The sequence below is a fragment of the Microplitis demolitor genome, chromosome 3, assembly GCF_026212275.2.
Source record: "Microplitis demolitor isolate Queensland-Clemson2020A chromosome 3, iyMicDemo2.1a, whole genome shotgun sequence".
Classification (NCBI taxonomy): domain Eukaryota; kingdom Metazoa; phylum Arthropoda; class Insecta; order Hymenoptera; family Braconidae; genus Microplitis; species Microplitis demolitor.
The window spans coordinates 2157109-2176662 of NC_068547.1; the positions used below are offsets into that span (position 1 = coordinate 2157109).

Genomic DNA, 19554 nt, shown 5'->3' on the forward strand with positions numbered 1-19554 from the left:
TTTATTTTATTACCATGTGCTACTACTAATAGCAGACATATAAATTTTAAATTATAAATATATAGAATAAATAATTTTTAAAATATTTATGAAAAATACACTTATTAATTTAAAAATTTTTTAAATGCGTATTTTTTTTTAATTTTATTTTATTAATTATTTATAATTTAAAATTTGATATCTATTACATTCACACTTATGTGTTGCTGACTTTTGAATTTCAAAAATAATTGCAACAAAAAATTAAGTAATTACTGATACTTTGAATGTAAATATTATTTTGTTAATATTAATTGTTTTTTATTTATTAAATAATTTTAAAAATTTTATTTTAAATTCGCGCCAATTTCAATTTCCGTTTTTCTTATTTTAAATTAAAATTTGTATATTATTTTTAAACACGTGTCTTTCTGACATAACTATATATTTTGAATCAACTAAATATATGTAAATTTATATTAAATGTTATTTCGTAATAAATAAATTTTTTTATAAAAAAATTACCGTAAAATTTTATTTGAAATTCGCGCCAATTTCAAATACCTTTTTTTTTATTTAATTATAATTCTATTGCTTATAATTAATTGACATTTTTGTTGTCCATAGAATAAGTAATGTGCATACATTTTTTTATTACAAATTTAAAAAAAAAATTTAATAAACATACATGCATGTAAGCGCGGCTTTAGTACACGAGGTTATTGTTTTGGATACAAGTTTTTAACATGTCGTATACTGATAGTAATTGTTAATAATATTAATAAATAAATTGTTTAGATGGTCAATGTATTTTATTAATTACTATAATAATAATTAAAAAATATAATGGAGAATATTATAATGAAATCAATGATGAATCATCAAGTTCTACGTGTTTTGGGTTATGCGAGATTAAGTCACACTCAAGCGAATCCAAAATATCCTGATAAAAAGAAAAATATTATGACAAAAGTAAAAAAAACTCATCCCTACAGATTACTCCATCCTTGGAAATCTAAACTTGACTTTTGCGACAGTATGATAAAGCAAGTTATTTATAACAAAGGTTGGTTTTTAAATCATGATACTGAAGCTAGCAGATATCAGACAATTTTTTAATTTTTATAAACAAGTTGTCAGTAAAATACAATTTTTCAAACATGCGCATAAGTTTTTTATTTGAAATTAAAAAAAAATTTTTCTATAAGTATTTTATTTATTTAAAAGAAATTAATTTTTTTAATGTCTGATACTTTCAGTATCATTTTAAATCGTATAAGATTTAATGTTAGTCTAGGAGCTGGTGATAAAAAACTATAATTTGAACTTTCAGATGGTTTAGTAGCGATCAACAAACCCTATGGTATATCATCAAGAACTCTTGGTGAGGAGAAAAAAGGAAAAAACGCAATAATCAGTGGTATTTTTAATGAAAAAAAATATGTATTGACAGATGCGCTACCACTTATTGCTAATGCTCTGGGATATGAATCATTAGTTATTGCAAAGACACCCGAAAAATATACAAGTGGTATTGTACTGTTGAGCGCAAGTGATAAAGTAACAGAAGCAGTAGCCAAATCTTTGAGAGTTGCTGAAGGTAAACGAATAATACCTCGTACTTATTGGACAGTGACAAGACGAGTACCAATATTTCCTAGTGGGGAAAGAAGAGTTGCTATGAAACTAGCAAAAGGTCCTGAAAAGGGTCAGGTGGAACCAGTCATAATATCATCGTGGTCTGAAAACGAACGAGCTCGAGGTGACATTAAAATTCTCAATGTACAATTCAAAGTTTTATCATCCGCCACACATAATTTAGCTTCTCTGCTAGAGATAAAATCATCCACAAGTCAATGGCACGCGGTGAGATTATTTGCTGCCATCACTTTGCTGAGTCCAATCCTCGGAGACCGAGTCTATGGATCCAGAGCTCAAGATGTGATGGGAAAATTTTTAGCTATTAGTCCATTCGTTGAAGCAGCCCATGTTCCCCCTAGATTGGACGAAGAATTATTGCAGTTGATTAAAATTACCCAGAGTAAAACTTTGATGATTCCAGCCCACGTTCACTTAAGGGAAATGTTCCTCCCGTCGTTCATGAAAAAAGGGAATGATGTTTCTATCGTAGCTCCACTCCAACCAGGATTTTTATGGACATGTAAAAAATTATTGATCAATGAGGAATTTTTAAAACCTACTGATAATATTGACTCTAGTTCTAGTTCTGATAACCCACAGAATGACGTTGAAAATTGTTTAGCAGTAAGGCAAAATTAATTTGTTGATGCAAATCATCATCAATTTATTTTATACACATGTAAATAACAATAATAATAATAATCAATAAACTGTTAATTATTAGAGTTAATGATGGTAATAAATTTAATAATCTAATGAGAAAGAATGAAACGACCGGCTAAAATTCGTCGCATTAAAGTTTTTCGTCCATGAAGAGTCGACATTCTCGTCTCCCATCCGTGAGTTCTGACTCTTTTGACTTCATTGGGATGAGGAAAGTTGTCTCTCATTTTCCTTCTGATGGGCGTCAATGGCCATTTTGTGTGATCTATTTTAAAAGGCACTTGTCTTACTCCTCTTAATCCAGTTAAAGTTGTACTGAATTGTCTCGCTGTTCTAATACCAATTGATCTACGAAATATGAAAATTTTTTTTACGCGCTTACATTTATATATTTATGAGTTTTGAATGTAGCAGACCAGACAAATTTAAAATTATAAATAATTTAAAAAATAATATTTATAAAAAATCCACTCATTTAAAAAGTTTTTAAAGGCGCATTTTTTAAAAATTTAATTATTTATTCTATTAATTAATAATTTTAAATTTGTCTGATGTCTACTACATTCACACATATAAATTTAAAAATTATTATTGGCGGTTAAACATAACTTACGGTATTAATTGATAAAACAACGGAATCATTTTTTCAAACATTGATTTAAATATTTACTAATTATTGGTGATAAAAATTACAAATAGGTTAGTCGTACTTTGGTTTTCATAAAAATTTAAACGTCAGCGCACATGCGCGAAAATTAATGGAGCCGGCCGGCGATTCGCGGTAAATTTTTTAGTTTTCATTGTGCGATCGACATAAAGAACATGGAAAATTACAGAGTTGGCAGGGTATGAAATAGCGGTGGAAATTGGATAGTTTTTTAAAAATTAAAAATGGCCAATTTTTCAAATTATTAAATATATTTTAACCAACATTAAGACACAATTTGGACGGCATCAATTACAAATGATTTATTATATATATTAACAAGGAATCCTCTTATCTTTTCCCCACTTTCTCATAACTCGAATTATTTGTTCGACTTGAGAATTTGAAGTATTTCTGAGCAACTGTATTACTTCAGTTAATAATTCTCTGCAAAAAAATAAAATAAATTGAATAAAGACAGTACTCCCCTTTCCCCCACTTTTTAAAACTATTTAATGACCTTGCCGACATAGATTTTTAAAAAAATTTACAATCGTTATCAATTAGGAGTTAAACGAAATTTGACATTTTGAATTATAATCTCTTGATTGATAACAACTGTAATTTTTTCAAAAATCTATACCTCGGGAAAATTGTAACTGTGTCCTTTTTCCAATTAATGCTTCAATTTTTTAAAAATTAATTAATTAAATTCTAATACTGTTATGACAGTTCAAGACCATGAATATTTTTAAAAAGTGGGGTACTGTCTGAAGATCTTTAACTGCAACAAAAACTCACTTGGGTTGTTTTTCAGCCACAATGTATTGAAAAGTACCGCAGCAAGCACCTCGTTTACCTTCCCAGTGTTCCGGTGACGGATCCATACGTTCCAACATATCAAAGGCTTTGGCAGCATACCAAAACTCACCAATTTTGTAGCAAGTATTAGCAATAAGTTGTAGCAAATTAAATGATTGGGTCGAAGTGTCCATTTTTAAATAAAGTTCCCAAGCGCTATGAGCCTTCTTATTCATTATATAGCAATAAGCAAGTAAACTTATGTAAACATAATCGCTTTTAAACCGTTCACTGCGGATAAGTAGAAATGCTTCCTCAGCTTCTTTGAAGTAACCAGCAGCCGCTTGTGCTTGAGCGTAATTAAAATTGAAACTGTCATCATTCGTATAGTAGGTTTTTATAGAATTAAGATAAACGAGGACCTCTTCGAATTGACGTAAAAGAAAAAAGCAAGCTGCCATGCAGTGACGACCTGGTATCGTGTCACATTCAGAAGTTGATGAACCCACCAAGTGGAAGTACTGCTGAGCCGTCTTTATAATATCTCGTGAGCTAGTCTCTTGTCCAATTACCGCGTAAACTGTTCCTTTTAGTATAAATTCTTGAGGTACTGCTGGTTCGAGCTCTTTTATTAGTTCATAAGCCTCTTGAATGTCGTTCTGCTTGAGATAATAAATCACAAGATTCAATCGAGCTTCTGGTATGACATCTACTAAACCCGGCAAGACTTGCAACGCGCCTTCACCATCTTTGAAGACCTTAACAATTATATTAAATGTAAGGAAAATAAATATATACACTGTAAGAAATTAGCGGAGTAAATCCCGAGTGGATGCTTATTTATTCATTTAATCCCCTCGGTTAAAAAATACGCACCACAATATTGTGGCGAATTAAATCATGTCCAAAGCTGTATGAAGATGTCGTTTTTTCTACCAACTGTCTCATCTCAGCTTGAGCGGTACTGCCGTCATAAAGACGGAAGTGATTGCAGGCTTTTAAATTAATCGCAATAGCGCTGTCTGGATACTTTTGCAAATAAACTTGGAGAACTTCTTGAGCTACATCATAATAATCTAGTTTATAGTAGCAGAGTGCCACATAAACATTCAGTGCCAAGTAATCTCTGCAATTAATATCAAATAACAGTTTGTGTAATTATTTATAAAAATTACTTGTTGCTAAATGGATACCTCGGCTTCTTTAGAAGGATAAGGAAACGTAACTGGGAACTTAATTTGTGTAAGGAGTCTGGGGTGTGCTGGTGACTAGACAATCAGAACAAGTGATGAATTTCATGTAAATTAATAATAATTATAATTTTTAAAAAGTACTACGGTTATTACCGATTGTCAAGAAGAATCTTTTTGTAAATGTCAATGGCTTCCTGATAATGAGCGCGAAGATAATGAATAGAAGCTAAACACAACTGGTCTTCAATAACATCTTTAAGTTTTCCATGATAGTCCTTGAGTTTAGCTTCGTCTCCCATCTTGTGAGCCAAGTGGAACATCACCCGGGTCTTCAGGCTGCTGTCAGGAGCATCATTCAAGGCTTCCTTAGCCTCCGGATACATTCCCAAGTAAAAATAACAGCAAGCCAAGTTGGTAAATACATCGCTTCTGCCTTTCTTCCTCAGACTTTCGTAGACACTAGTAGCTCTCTTGTAGTCTCCGAGATGAAATGCGCAGTAGGCAATCCACATATCAGTGTCCTGAGCATTGCTACTGGATTTATTAAATTCAACCAACGTCAGCGCACCAGCATAATCCCGCTTATCCAAAAATTCTTCAAGCTTAGGGACATCTTTGCGTGTTCCTGATTTTCTGTTCTCCGAAAGGGCTGGTTTTGCCCGCGAAAGTATCTAAAATTCATAATTTAAAAATTTAAAATCACATTTATCATTCAAATAAAAAATTCAAGTAATGATTTAAATTTATTTAATTTTACAGATTCAATTTAGCAAATAAACTTACCATTATTCTTCATCAATGTTTGTTTACATAAATGTTAAGTTAGCAAACAAATGTCTTATTGATTATTCAAAAACCCGTGACACCTGGTCTGGTATTTCAATGCTACGCAACGGATGATGACAACACCAGCAGCTCCATCTGCTTGATAAAAATAAACCAAATTAGAAATTTAATATCCCACGATCACGACACACATGACTTCAACTTTACTACTTACTTACTAATATTTACTTACACATTTGTCCAGTCTGCAGTGTATGTAAAAAATACCGAGTGGAAAAATCGCAGAGCATGACAATTATTTTAAAATACTCTTTAATTTATTAAGTAATTAGTCAGAATAGTATTTATAAAGATGTTGGAGGGTGTCAAGCATATTTTCATGGTCCTCTCGGGCAAAGGCGGTGTTGGGAAGTCAACAGTCAGTACCCAGTTAGCTCTTGCTCTGCAAGTGTCTGGATTTAAGGTAACTGATATTTAAATAATAAATTAAACAATTAAGTCTGGGTATAAAATGATTTTTTGTTGATAGGTCGGGATTCTAGATGTTGATCTTTGCGGTCCAAGTGTCCCTTACCTGTTGAATTTGGAAGGCAAGGATGTGTACCAATCATCAGAGGGGTATTGGTTGCTACTTAATTTAATATTTTGGTTATTCATTTTTTTGAAAATTGTCTGCTTGCTTTCAGGTGGATTCCAGTCTACACTGATGATGACAAGGGTTTGGCAGTTATGTCAATAGGATTCTTATTGAAGAACCGCAATGACAGTATCGTTTGGCGAGGTCCCAAAAAAACAGGAATGATAAAAGAATTTTTGAATGACGTCGCTTGGAATGACATCGATTATCTAATTATCGATACACCACCTGGTACTTCAGATGAACATATAACAGTCATGGAAAACTTGAAGTATAATTTAATATCTATGTTCTTTATATTTAAACGCGTTATTGATTTATCATCTTGTTTTATTTAATGCGAAAATGAGGTTGTAATAAATTTTGATCGTGATAAACAATCAGTCACATGTGTACTATTATCAGTCACATGCTGCCACGATCATAAATCTGTGATTCATTAGGGAGAAGTATTAATATGTTGATAAACTTTAGTCACGAGGTTGATAAGCTTCAAGAGATCAATCAATAACTCGTGTGCAAAAAAAATCACATGTTTTTAACTGTTATTATTATTATTTATTTATTTCTGTCTTAATAGAGGAGTGAAGTGTGATGGAGCTATCATCGTTACTACACCCCAGGCGGTTGCTGTTGATGATGTCTTGAGGGAAGTTACTTTCTGTCGAAAAACCGGGATTCCTATTATTGGTATTGTCGAAAATATGAGTGGATTTGTTTGCCCAACTTGTTCTGTTAGTATTTTTTAAATTTACATATAAATCATATATTTATTATCATTCATTTAATTGATAATTTTATTACAGGAATGTACTAATATTTTTTCATCTGGAGGAGGCTTCGCATTATCTGAAATAGTCAAGGTTCCATTCCTAGCAAAGTTACCAATCGATCCAGCGATTGGTAAACTAGCTGATAAAGGACAAAGTATTTTGGTGACTATGCCAGACAGCCAAGTGGCTCAAGTATTGAGAAAACTTGTTGAAGAATTAACTAAAAGTAAGGAAGCTTGATTGAAGAAATATGTTGGTGTAATTATATGTCGACTATAATTGGATAATTATAAGACAGGAAAAAAAGAAAACGAATTTAGAATTTAATTATATTTTTTATCTATTAATTTTTAAGTAAAAAATAAATGGTTATTTTTTAATGTTGATCATTTGGATTTTATTACTGAGCAATTCTATTTTTGTACGCAGACCAAAGTTGGTTTTTGTAGTTGATAACCTGACGAAGTTTATCTCCAGCTTCTGTGATTCCACGACCGACTACTGCCAAGTCTGCGCCTGAATTTACAACAGCTTCCGGAGTATTGTATTGCTGTCCCAGGTCATCAGAAGCCTTGGCAAGTTTCACACCAGGCGTAAGTTGAATTAATTCGGGATTTGAAAAAATTTTTGACTGACACACGTGTCCTACAACGAGCTCACATGATTCTGCCATGGCTAAAGACTGCTGCACGTAATTTCCGGTGGTCAGTGTGCCCTTGGAAGACATCTCGGTGATCAAGAAAACTCCTCTGTCATCAGAAATATTTTTTAAAGCCTCTTTGAGTCCATCTAGGATCCCTGGACCGGCTACTGGGTGAGCGGTTACCAAATCCGCCCACTCAGAAATTCGGTAAATGCCTTTTGAATACTGGGAAGAAACTGTATTGCCAATATCACCAAATTTACGATCTTCCATTATCAAAAATTTATGTTTTTCCGACAAGTTTTTAAGATTTTTTATAAAGTCCTTGCTGAAGTCTTCAATAATATCAACATGAATTTTTAATACAGCAATGTGAGGACCAGCAAGATCTGCTAGTTCTAAAATATCATCAGCTTTAGTTAAATCAGCAGCTAAACACAGCGTTGTCTCTTTCATATCCATCAGCTGAAGGAGTTTAGCTGCCATTTTATTTTTTGCCAGCTTTGATCGTGACAAAAAGTCCATTTTTAGTCGATCGTTTGAATCTATAATTTCAAACACAAATTACTCATCTCAATATTCATCTATTTAATTAATTAGACCATTACCTTTGTCCAAAGTCTTTACAGGTGCCAGACATTTACCCAAGTACTCCAAAACACCGTCAACAGTTTCCTGACTAACTTTATCTGCTTCACGAAGATATTCCATGAGTTTAGTCATAGTATACAAACTCTTCATTTTAATTCCACTTTTTTCAATATTTTTTTTCCCGCCTTGCTCTCTGTCCATAATTACCAGAGCTTCTGTGACATCTAGCCCTTCTTGCTTCAAGTCTTTCACCGTCTCCAGGATACTGCTCCCACTCGTCACGACGTCTTCAATGATAACGCATTTGTCTCCAGCCTTAAACTTCCCTTCGATCAATTTCTTCGTACCGTAAGCTTTAGCTTCTTTCCTTCTTATCAGCATCGGGATGTTGGACACGACTGAAATCAAACTTGCTATGGGTAATGCTGTGTAAGGAACACCGCAAACTTGGTCAATTTTTTCTGCGTCATCAGCCAGCTTCCATAGAATACTTGAAATTCGGTTCTGCAAATGAAGTAAAATTACAATATGAAGATAAAAAAATAAAAAAATGTTTTTTCTTTTTGGAGTATAATTAACTTACCAGGAGCTTGGGATAGGAAATAATAACCCTCAAATCAATATAAACCGGTGTTCGGAGCCCAACTTTAGTAACAAAGTCACCAAATTTAACGGCATCAACATCAAAAAGTAATACTGCAAGTTCTTTCAATTCTTTTTCCATCTTGTTTTTAAATAAATTGTTATCAAATATATAAAAGTAATTGAATTGTTCAACAAGTGCCGCGTGATTTACTTTTTGATAAATATTACCAGACACATTTTCGTACCACGTGATTCATTCATAATAATTCTATCGCTATATCTGTTTTATCTACGACAGAATTTATATTTTTTCTTTTAGATTTCAATTCAAAAATAAATGATATATAGCGCCTAGAATATTTTATTATATTTTTTTTTTAGACTTGATTTTTTAAAAAATTTATTTATTTCTGATACTAATTACTTCGATACTGATAACATTCTAGTAATAAATTATTTTACAGAAAAACGCTAAATTTTTTAATTTTTATAAAAAGAGCGGAAATTTATTTTCATAAAATTTCAAAAATATCGAATTTCGAAAAATTAACAAGAAATCTTTTAATGAATGAATTAAAAACAAAACAATACATTTTTTTATTTGTTTAAATTTAAAATTTAATTGTAAAATAGATATAGCAGAATTACTACTATTAGGAATAAGAATATATTTCACTGGACTGATGTTTTATCATTTTACTGTTACTTCAAAAATAAATTTAAAATAATCTATGAGCTGGTGATGTATAAATGAATAGGATAATTAATACAATAATTTTCGATATATATTTTTTAGAGATACATATAATTATTATAAATATATCTTTGATACCCAAGTAAAAATATGTGAATGGATGTGCAACAATTATTTGTTACCCCAACCCCAAAGACCTTTGACGAATCCAGTGAGTCCAGCTTGTCCTTTTTTACCTTGGTCACCCATTTTATCTGACAGATCTGGAAACTCGACCATATTAAATGCAAGATCAAAGAACAGAGGTTTGCAGGGAATGCTTTTCATCGGGGGTGGAAGATTATAAACATTGGGTTGTTTTGTAAGAAGTGATGGGTCCTCGCGGTACTCGTGTAATCTTTCGTAAAGTGGCTTCTTGCTTTTAGTTTGTTTAACAGCACCGGGTTCATCTTTTTCGTCCTGAAGAATACTGTGAGCATGGACAGCACACTGAGCCCCTTCAACAGAACTCTCCAACTTGGCGAGTTCACTTTTCAAGTCTTCGGGTAGACGTGAGCTGTCTTTCAAGGCGTCCTGAGCGTGCCGAAGTGATCGCTGATAAAGAGCAACGGCTTCTCGCCACATCTGGAGATTGGCCATCGACTGGGCCATGTAGTAGCATCTGAAAGCACGGTAACCCTTGGTCTTAGCTTCCTGCTCGCGTTGATACTCTTCGTCGTCCAAAAGCTGTGACATTTCCAGCAGATTATGCAGCACAGCTTCATAAAGTCTGACGATGTCCTGAGGTTTGGCTCTATCAGAAGCTTCTGCATTTTTTACCAGCGCGAGATTTCTCTCCAAAGTGCGTGATAGTTTGACGTATTGCAAATAAGCAACCAAATGCTGGGCTGGTGACTTGTCATCTTTGTTCTTCAGCTCGTTTTTAAAGACCTCACGGACAAATGCCAGTACGTCTTTGCAGTCAATCAGATGAGCTTCGAGCAGCTCGATCTTGGACTGATGGTTTTGAGTTTTAGCAAGAGTCTGAGTCAGTTGCGAATCAGCGATTAACAGACCTGTAGCACGAGATGGCACAACTCCGCAGGATTTTCCGCGCCAAATAGTTTCTTCAACGTTAGTTTTTTTGACCTGCGTCTGGGCGATCAGTGTGTCCAAGTTCATCAACAAATCGCTGCTCAGCTGGCCCCGCATCTGCATGAGATCATCAATTGCTGACTCGTCGCCTACATTGTAAGCGCAGTATCTCAAACTCGGAGCCAGTTCTTCGACTCGAGATTTGTAAATAGTTTGCTCAGACTCTGGCAAAGCAGATGCCAGCTCTCCGTAAACTACCTGAGCTTTTTTCAAGTTCGTCATCGCGTCTTTCCACAGCTGCAGCTCAAACTGCAGTGATCCTTGCATCCAAGCGACGTATGCTTGGGCTTCTAGTTTAGTTCTCGCATCACAATTGACGTTCTACAATTTAAAAATTTTTACTACACAAATACAACACATCTTAATTACCTGAACGTACCTCAATTAATTCCTGAAGCTGCAGAGCGTAAGTAGTTGCCTTGCGTAGCCTAGATATCAAATGAAACTTCTTTCTCGGCTCAGTATTTGATTCAATCCTCAACTGCAAAGCATAACTCCAAGCCCGTTCGGCCATCGTCAGCGGCACCTGGAGGAACTTGTCATCGTGTACCATCGCAGCAGTCACGTCTTTTCGTTTAAAGTGTCTGCGATCACCCTGCGGTACCTTAAGGACTTTTCGTAGTCTACGAAGACGACGTGAACAGTAGCCTCGATAACGCTGATAGTCTCCATGACGAAGACCGTGTTGCTGCTGAGCGTCTTTTATTATTTTTAAAACTAATTATTATTATTAAGAAATAATAAATTTATTTAATAACATATGTCAATGATAATTCTTATAGACAATTGTTGTCAACAAAAGGATACTTTCTAATGTAAAAACTCGTTCTTCTTTTTGATTTGATTCCTCATTTTCCGATGGATTATACGCGGAATTGGTAACCACCACCATGGTTTATTTTTTATATAATTAATTTTACTTTACTAGAATATTTAAAAATTTTTCTGACACAAATCAGTGATGACCAAGGCTTAGAAAACTTCAGACAACCAGGTTACATATTTTATTTTCACTACGTGGAAGTTAAAATGGTCGGATGTCATTCTCTTACTCGCTGGATATATTATTTTATAAATTAACCAAGAAAACTTAATTGCCGACTGTTTGAATATTTGAAATTTTATAAATGTGAATGTAGCAGTTATCAGAAAAATTTAAAATTATAAATAAATAGAGCACATAATTAAAAAACTAATATTTATAAAAAATGTACTCATTAATTTGAAAATTTAAAAAACGCGCATTTTTTTAAATTTTATTTTATTAATTATTTAGTCTATTAATTAATAATTTTAAATTTGTCTGATGTCTGCTACTTCACACTCATGAAATTTCTTGGATTTCTGTACTATCGATATTTAAATTTAAAATGGCGATTTACAGTCACTAAACATGCATTTAAATTATCAAGACTTTTTTAATTGTCGATTAATAATTTTAAAATAAATTATTGAATAATTTTTATCATAATTTAATTTATAACATTCAGTCATAATTGTAAGTTCTGACATTTTTATCTCATACTTTCATATTTATTTATTTCAGGTTATTTTTATTTGTTGTTTATTATTGATAACAATTAATTATTATTAATCGGCACCGGCAATTAATAACTGACAGTATTTATATTTTATTATAGATTTTGGAGATGATATGATTGGAGAAATATTGTCAATAATTGAACTGAATTGTTGGTGTTAATACTGAATTTAATTGTAATTAAAAAATATCAGAATGTGGATCAGAAAAATACCAGTGATAAAATTGCTGTCACCACCAAGTCTGAGGTTAATTAAAAATAGAGTGTCTAGAAGTCCAGGACAACTGTCAGCAGTTAACAGATTCATCCATACGACAGTAAACTGCGGCTCTATCAATGAAGCAGAACAAAAAGATAAAAAAATCGCATTGTTCGATGCCGCAAGAGTCCAACAGAAAAAAGAAAAGTCAACATTTTTAGCTGTTTTGTACGCCTACCAGACTGAGGGTGAGCGGAAAACTGGCCATGTGCAGTTTGTGTACGCGGCATTACGTTACATGAAAGAATTCGGAGTAGCTGATGATCTAGAAGCTTACAAGGCAGTGCTGAATACTCTGCCGAAGGGTAGATTTGTTGCAAAAAATTTGTTTCAAGCTGAAATGTTTCACTACCCGCGTGAGCAGCAGTGCGGTATTGATGTGTTGCAGCAGATGGAGGACAATGGTGTGATGCCTGATCCGGAAATGGAGCTGATGATTTTAAATATTTATGGTCAGCATGGATTCCCACTGAGAAAGCTCCGGAGAATGGCCTACTGGCAGGGTAAATTTAAAAATCTAAACCCTTGGCCATATCCCCGACCACTTCCCTCAGATAGATTTCAACTGGCGATGCTTGCTATTAAAAAAATAGCCAGTGTTGATGTGCAGAGTACTATTACAGTTTTTGATACTGATGAAGTTGAAAATTCAATTGACAAGACTTGGATTATTTCTGCATCTAGTCCAGATCAGGAGCGACTGATTTCTAAGCATCCTCTTGACAAACCTGCTTTTGTTGAAGGCCCTTTCAGAATCTGGGTGTCGAAAGCTTCTGTTGATTATTTTTTACTCCATACCGAACCACCAAAACGACCTTCTCTTGATGAAATTGATAATGACGGTAAAAATATTTTATAAAATTATTTTATTGATTTATTGATGGATTATTATCATTAATTTTTTTTTAGATGTTACAAATATGGACATAAATTTATGGAGAAGATCAAAAAGAGCTTTAGCTCTATATCGTTGCATTCATGAACAAGATAATCAAACGATATTCGGAGTATGTGCCACAGGAACGTCTACAAAAGATTCATTACTGTCTTGGATCCGTTGCTTACAGCCGAGAAACCCAGCCCTGGAAAAAATTCCCATACTATTTAAATTCACGAGTATGGTTAATGATAAAGATAAAATCGAAGCTGGTCCAGAGACGGAGGAGAGCAAGAAAAAAGTCTCCGGTGAAAATATTGATAAATTAGGAAGTTGATGAGCTGAACTGTAATTTTTTGTAAATAAATCTTTAGTACAATATAACTTTGTGTACTAATGATTTTTTATTTATTTATCACTAAATTATATTTTAATTTAAATTATTTTATTGTGATGCTAATATTTAATTTATGAGGACGGTTTTAAGTAAACAACTTTTACTTTCTCCCACTTAAGACGTATCACGTGCAGCAGTAATCTGTGTATACATATGCAACATGCGCAAAATATATTAACAATAAACGTTCTTGTATTCATTCTGATGTGTATTATCCGGCAACGTTGCCCGCGAGTCCATTAAACTTTTTAAATTCATCGATAACTCATCCTCAGTATTTATCGTATCTCCTTTCGCGGTTCATTCTACCAATTATTTTAAAAATTAATAATAACAATTAATATATTTACTGTTAATATTTCTTATAGTATAAAATGTCTCGAGGTAAATTAAATATTTAATAAATTAAATAAATTTGAATTTTTACAAATTATTAATTTAATTCGTCTTTAAGGTTTGATCAATTGGAGTCAATTAAGACGTTACAGTTCAATGCCCGAATTACCGAGCTGCAAGTACTCGACTCCATTTTATCAAGTAAGTGATTAATTAAGAGACCGAGTTTTTTTTTTCAAGTTTGATTGATAATTTATTTATATTTTTTTAGGGCGCCGATTACGAGACAGTAAAAGCAACAAGACTCGCACCAAGTGAACGTCCTTATTACAAAAAACCTCTTCTTATACATGAGGGTCATGGTCAGTGGCTATGGGACCATACCGGTCGCCGTTACCTAGATATGTTTGCTGGAATTGTAACTGTTGGAGTTGGACATTCCCACCCGTAAGTTAATTTTTTATTTACGCCTTAGTTTAAAAGTCATTTAAATTAAACTAAAATAAAATTTAAATTTATAATTTAAAGAAAAATTACAGAGGCATTGTCACAGCAAATATCAAAGTTAGGCAATACGACAGTGATTTATATGCACCCGCAGTATCATGAGTACGTCGATAAATTAAAAAAAAAATTACCAGAGAATTTAAACGTGATTTATTTAGTAAACAGCGGGTCAGAAGCAAATGAGTTGGCATTTTTATTAGCAAAACTTTATACTGGAGCACAAGAAATTATTTCTTTGCAAAATGGATATCATGGAGGAACAGCGGCAACGCAAGCTGCTTCTGGTTTAAGTATTGCTAAATACCCAGTAGCTCAAACTCCTGGATTTACTCACGTTAGTTTTAACTTAAAATTTATCACAACAAAATTCATTTACTGTTTATATTCTTGGACATGTTGGTAGGTAATGAATCCTGACGTTTATAAAGGACCCTGGGGTTGTTCTCATTGCCGAGATTGTCCAGTCTCCAATAGAAAAAGTTGTTCATGCGTTGGAAATAATTGCCAAGCTGCTGATAAATATTTTGGTCAGTTACAGAATATATTTAAATATTGTCTTCCGTCTTCTAAACCCATAGCTGCTTTTATTGCCGAAAGTATTCAAGTATGATAATAAAATTATGATTTACTGATCGTTTTGGTCGTTAATTAAAAGCATAATGAACTTAAATAACTTATTCCAGGGTATCGGGGGTATCGTTCAGTATCCAAAGACATATTTATCAAAAGTTTTTGACTTAGTGCGTAGCAAGGGAGGGATTTGCATCGCTGATGAAGTCCAAGCGGGATTTGGTAGAACCGGTGATCATTTCTGGGGCTTTCAGGGTCATGGGGTTATGCCGGATGTTATTACAATGGCAAAAGCTATTGGTAATGGATTTCCTCTAGGTGCTGTTGTTACTACCAAAGAAATAGCTGAGGTTTTAAATAAAGCCATGAGAGTTAACACTTTTGGTGGTAATCCACTAGCTTGTGCTGTCGGTTCAGCAGTTCTTGATGTAAGAAAACGTTTTTTTTATTAAATTTATAATGTTAATTTGCAATTAATTTATTGTGCTGCAGATAATAGACGAGGAACAGCTTCAAGAAAATTGTAAGATAGTAGGTACACATTTATTACATCGCCTGAGTACTCTGATGTTGGATTATCCGACGATTATTGGAGACGTCAGAGGCAAAGGACTGATGATTGGAATTGAATTAGTTGGTGGTGTTGAAACGAAAGAGCCTTTGCCAGTAGAACAAGTGCTGGATATTTTTGAAGACATTAAAGACATGGGTGTGCTGATTGGCAAAGGTGGAGTAAATGGAAATGTACGGATTCATTATTTAATTATTGATTTATTTTTCGAATCAATGCAACGATTTATAGGCAGTGAATAATTTATTTACTTGTGGTATTTTTAGGTATTGAGAGTAAAGCCACCGATGTGCATTACAAAAGAAGACGCTGATTTTACTGTTGAAATAATTAAAAAGGCACTTGACAATCATCGAGATAAATATATCAATGACAAGGAGTCGGTTTTCTTTGGGGGAGTTTAAAAAAAATCAAACTGTGATAATATTTTACATTTATTTTATTATACATATACATATATAATATATATTTTTATATACTTTTTTACATTTGTACAAATCATCACATTACAAACAATAAAAATCGATTCGTACGATACGATTTGATTTAAATAATAATTAATAAGAAATTTTTTTTATTTTTAAATGATGATTATTTTTATCAATGCGATTTAAATAATTGAGTATGTTAATTTGAATTAGTACGAGTGTTTGTATTTATCATGTGATACTTTACATAGGCTCTGTTTATTCGTTAATTTGAATAATTACATTAATTTTAATAACAAACATTAAATTATTTATGAATTTACACGGGAAGACTCGTGTAGTCAAAATTGCCCTCGATAAATTTAATTTGTTATTTAGTTAATCACAATATTTAAGAGCTATTGTGTAAAAGTGTTTACATATAAAATTATTTTATTTATTTTATTAATATCGTTATAATAAATTAACAATTGAGAACGTTAGTGGAGTTAATAATAATATTAATAATCAAATATTGATTGATTTATGTAGCGATTGAAATTATTATTATTTAAAATACTCGAATATTTCAATATTTTTTTTTATCAACACAATTAATTAAATGACACGCTTTGAATCACAAGGTCGTGTACATTTAAATGTTTTAATTTGTTTTTTACACTTAATAGTAATTATTTATCAATTTAATTATTATTAAGAACTAATGTCTCATCACCGTTAAAAATTAATAATTGCATTATGTTGAGTTAAGAAAATACAATTTAATTTTAAATGCAAACCCGATACATTTAAATGAAAGTATTGATTTTAAAAAATTAATAACAACTGTATAATGGAAGATTAATAATCCAGTACTGGTTTTATAAAAAAATAAATCAGTAGTCGAAATAATAAAAGTTTAGGTTAATAATTTTGGCACACCGGTAAGTGCATATACGCTAATAAAATATATAAATATATATGATACTGAAGTAATCTGAGGTTTAATAATTTTAGTATTTTTTTAAAAACGATAAATGATAAAAAATTTTTTTTTAAATCTCACTTATCGTTTTTGAAATTTTCTACATGTGCATATTTTAAGTTTTCGTTTTTTTCAGTAATTGCTTTGTTGAAAAACAAATCCGAAATTTGATAATTGTCTCTTAATATCAGGATCATAAATACATATATAATTTGTACGTAAATGCGTTTGAACCAAAATCTAAAATTAGGTCATGATTTAAATTCCTCGCAATTTTAAGTCTTATCTTATCACGAAAATCTCTAACAGTATTTGCTTTTGCTGATATCTCATTAATAATTACAATTACATACGTGCCTGATAATAATCAATTGGTTATGCCATCAGTGACGATAGCGATCCTTTGGAATCAGGTGTTGCGTCATGTAGATAATGTGAGTTATCAGACATTGCCGCTAAATCAGCTTCCAGAAGCGCAAGGTGAAGTTCTCGGCGCGCTTTCTGCACTACGTAGACCATCAGTGACACTCCAATAATTATCTAAAGTACATTTTAACAAATTAGCAAACTTAATAATGATTTTCCAATATAAAATTTCAAATTTCTCAGCGCATACTTGAAAACAAAATACAATGTAGCCCGTTGCAGCAGTTGACTTGTCTTGCAGCACATCTTGCATTGATCGCAAGCTGCTTCCAAGGTAAACATTAATCAATTGAGCCGGCAACAAACCAATAGCACTTGCGATGTGATACCTGAGACCACTGATGTTGCTCACCTGAAAATAATGATCAGTAATAATCAGAATTATTTAAATTTGCCGCCAAATTAATTTAAAAATGAAGTTTTGTTTCTCACAGCAAAAATGGTGTTCTGTAGGCCAAATGGAATGGGAGTAAGTCTAGCGAAGAGCACAACTCTGAATGCTTGAGGTCCAGATATGACTCTCAATATCGCTCGTGCAGTTTCACTTCTCAACAATGCACCGATTGGTAATTTTGTTGACAATGCACTGAGTGTTGTATGTGCAATAGCAATACCTAAATTAGCGCCCAATACAACCAGCGCAATACCTCGGACAATACCAAATAAATAACCGCTTGCAATTATTAAAAATAAATAACCAACTACTATGGGAAATGATACCACTGTAAATAGTGATATTACAATAATGCTTATCACCCATATGTCTTTATGTTCTATCCAATACAATAATTTTTCAATGTAATCTTTGCATATAAAGACGATAGCGCCCAAAAATGCTAAAGTTGCGATTGTTACTACAATATAACACACAGAGTTTGAACTTACACAGTTGCATTTAACTGATGAATTTTTAATTGGTCTTGTACTTGATTCAATACTTTCAATATCTATTATATCCATTTCTTCATTTATCTGTAAATAAATAAATAAAGAAATAAATGAAGGAATAAATTATTCAAATTAAAAACTAGTGATTCAGCGAATTCAAATTTTTAAAAATAATTACCTGGTATCAGCGGTTTTTTTTATAAATTATTTATCACTGTAATTATTGTCATCTGGCCAGTGGATAAAATGGACCGTAAATAAATAGTCAGATAAATAATTGCATACTTAAATGTGCTGTCAAAATATAACCTAGACGTCGAGTGTATGCACGTAATAGTGGGTGTGATTATCAGTTTCTCTCTTGACGACGTTTCTCTGTATTACTGACATTTCAGACAATAATAAACTGATGTATGCTATATATGGATGTTATTTTTAACTAAGGAAGACTTGGTTAATTAAATATACCCGCTACTCTACTCTCGGTAACTCTAGTTATGATTATTACTATCGATTGTCAAATGTCAGCTGGACGTTTTTATAGAAATAATATAAGTCTACATATATATAACAATATATCAATACATGACACTACTGCCAATAATAATAATGATACACATATACATATGTATATGAATCATGTAAACACAACACAAACGTTATAAAAAGACAGGAAAATTATCATCTTTTTTTAGGGATTTTTTTTTCAGTCTTCTAGTTACTTTTAGTTCATTTTATTTCGCAATTTATTAATTTATCGGCGTAAGGAAAAAAAACAATAACTTGTAACGTTTTTTTTAAATTTGGTAAAATTTTTTGTTATTTAATATAACAATAGATTTTTTGAAAAAAAAAAAAAAAAAAAAGAAAAAAGTATTGTTGAAATGTTTTGATGTTAATTCTTGACGCAGAGCACTTGTTGCGTATGGATTACACTTTGGTACCTAGAAAGATATTTAAAAATTTTAAATTTAAACTGGAATTTAAAAAAAAAATTTTAATCACAAAAGATAATTTCTTTTAT

General features: G+C 32.2%; 9 protein-coding genes across 10 annotated transcripts; 4 read left to right on the forward strand and 5 right to left on the reverse strand.

Moving 5' to 3' along the window:
• Positions 1 to 557: 557 nt before the first annotated feature.
• LOC103568866 (mitochondrial mRNA pseudouridine synthase RPUSD3) lies at positions 558 to 2337 on the forward strand. Of its 2 annotated transcripts, XM_053737388.1 has the most exons (3): positions 558 to 697; positions 778 to 1045; positions 1313 to 2337. In XM_053737388.1, exons 2-3 carry the CDS (start codon positions 826 to 828, stop codon positions 2257 to 2259), a joined length of 1167 nt encoding a protein of 388 aa, XP_053593363.1. In that variant the 5' UTR covers positions 558 to 697; positions 778 to 825; the 3' UTR covers positions 2260 to 2337. The 2 variants fall into 2 exon arrangements, with proteins under 2 accessions (XP_053593363.1, XP_008544089.1); XM_008545867.3 differs by having other exon boundaries at positions 559 to 1045.
• Positions 2255 to 3018, reverse strand: LOC103568867 (uncharacterized). The gene is made up of 2 exons (XM_008545868.2): positions 2897 to 3018; positions 2255 to 2631 (listed from the first exon to the last, which is right to left on the reverse strand). Exons 1-2 carry the CDS (start codon positions 2935 to 2937, stop codon positions 2373 to 2375), a joined length of 300 nt encoding a protein of 99 aa, XP_008544090.2. The 5' UTR covers positions 2938 to 3018; the 3' UTR covers positions 2255 to 2372.
• A 148-nt stretch (positions 3019 to 3166) lies between these two features.
• Positions 3167 to 5814, reverse strand: LOC103568864 (intraflagellar transport protein 56). The gene is made up of 5 exons (XM_008545866.3): positions 5707 to 5814; positions 5077 to 5594; positions 4607 to 4856; positions 3731 to 4488; positions 3167 to 3376 (listed from the first exon to the last, which is right to left on the reverse strand). Exons 1-5 carry the CDS (start codon positions 5707 to 5709, stop codon positions 3265 to 3267), a joined length of 1641 nt encoding a protein of 546 aa, XP_008544088.1. The 5' UTR covers positions 5710 to 5814; the 3' UTR covers positions 3167 to 3264.
• A 77-nt stretch (positions 5815 to 5891) lies between these two features.
• LOC103568862 (cytosolic Fe-S cluster assembly factor NUBP2 homolog) lies at positions 5892 to 7505 on the forward strand. The gene is made up of 5 exons (XM_008545864.3): positions 5892 to 6172; positions 6239 to 6327; positions 6396 to 6617; positions 6927 to 7080; positions 7153 to 7505. Exons 1-5 carry the CDS (start codon positions 6062 to 6064, stop codon positions 7357 to 7359), a joined length of 783 nt encoding a protein of 260 aa, XP_008544086.1. The 5' UTR covers positions 5892 to 6061; the 3' UTR covers positions 7360 to 7505.
• LOC103568863 (uridine 5'-monophosphate synthase) lies at positions 7436 to 9204 on the reverse strand. Its single transcript, XM_008545865.3, has 3 exons — positions 8937 to 9204; positions 8371 to 8857; positions 7436 to 8307 (listed from the first exon to the last, which is right to left on the reverse strand). Exons 1-3 carry the CDS (start codon positions 9075 to 9077, stop codon positions 7520 to 7522), a joined length of 1416 nt encoding a protein of 471 aa, XP_008544087.1. The 5' UTR covers positions 9078 to 9204; the 3' UTR covers positions 7436 to 7519.
• A 501-nt stretch (positions 9205 to 9705) lies between these two features.
• LOC103568861 (signal recognition particle subunit SRP68) lies at positions 9706 to 11807 on the reverse strand. The gene is made up of 3 exons (XM_008545863.3): positions 11574 to 11807; positions 11146 to 11483; positions 9706 to 11087 (listed from the first exon to the last, which is right to left on the reverse strand). The coding sequence occupies exons 1-3, from the start codon at positions 11656 to 11658 to the stop codon at positions 9804 to 9806; spliced, it is 1707 nt and encodes a 568-aa protein (XP_008544085.1). The 5' UTR covers positions 11659 to 11807; the 3' UTR covers positions 9706 to 9803.
• A 330-nt stretch (positions 11808 to 12137) lies between these two features.
• LOC103568859 (evolutionarily conserved signaling intermediate in Toll pathway, mitochondrial) lies at positions 12138 to 13908 on the forward strand. The gene is made up of 3 exons (XM_008545861.3): positions 12138 to 12264; positions 12407 to 13408; positions 13476 to 13908. The coding sequence occupies exons 2-3, from the start codon at positions 12502 to 12504 to the stop codon at positions 13778 to 13780; spliced, it is 1212 nt and encodes a 403-aa protein (XP_008544083.1). The 5' UTR covers positions 12138 to 12264; positions 12407 to 12501; the 3' UTR covers positions 13781 to 13908.
• A 164-nt stretch (positions 13909 to 14072) lies between these two features.
• On the forward strand, positions 14073 to 16321 carry LOC103568860 (alanine--glyoxylate aminotransferase 2, mitochondrial). Its single transcript, XM_008545862.3, has 8 exons — positions 14073 to 14224; positions 14295 to 14377; positions 14448 to 14623; positions 14705 to 15017; positions 15087 to 15287; positions 15367 to 15681; positions 15746 to 15997; positions 16091 to 16321. The coding sequence occupies exons 1-8, from the start codon at positions 14215 to 14217 to the stop codon at positions 16226 to 16228; spliced, it is 1488 nt and encodes a 495-aa protein (XP_008544084.1). The 5' UTR covers positions 14073 to 14214; the 3' UTR covers positions 16229 to 16321.
• Positions 16322 to 17138: 817 nt separating this feature from the next.
• On the reverse strand, positions 17139 to 19166 carry LOC103568858 (transmembrane protein 64). Its single transcript, XM_008545860.2, has 4 exons — positions 18709 to 19166; positions 18075 to 18614; positions 17833 to 17994; positions 17139 to 17756 (listed from the first exon to the last, which is right to left on the reverse strand). The coding sequence occupies exons 2-4, from the start codon at positions 18600 to 18602 to the stop codon at positions 17592 to 17594; spliced, it is 855 nt and encodes a 284-aa protein (XP_008544082.1). The 5' UTR covers positions 18603 to 18614; positions 18709 to 19166; the 3' UTR covers positions 17139 to 17591.
• Between the last annotated feature and the right edge of the window lie 388 nt (positions 19167 to 19554).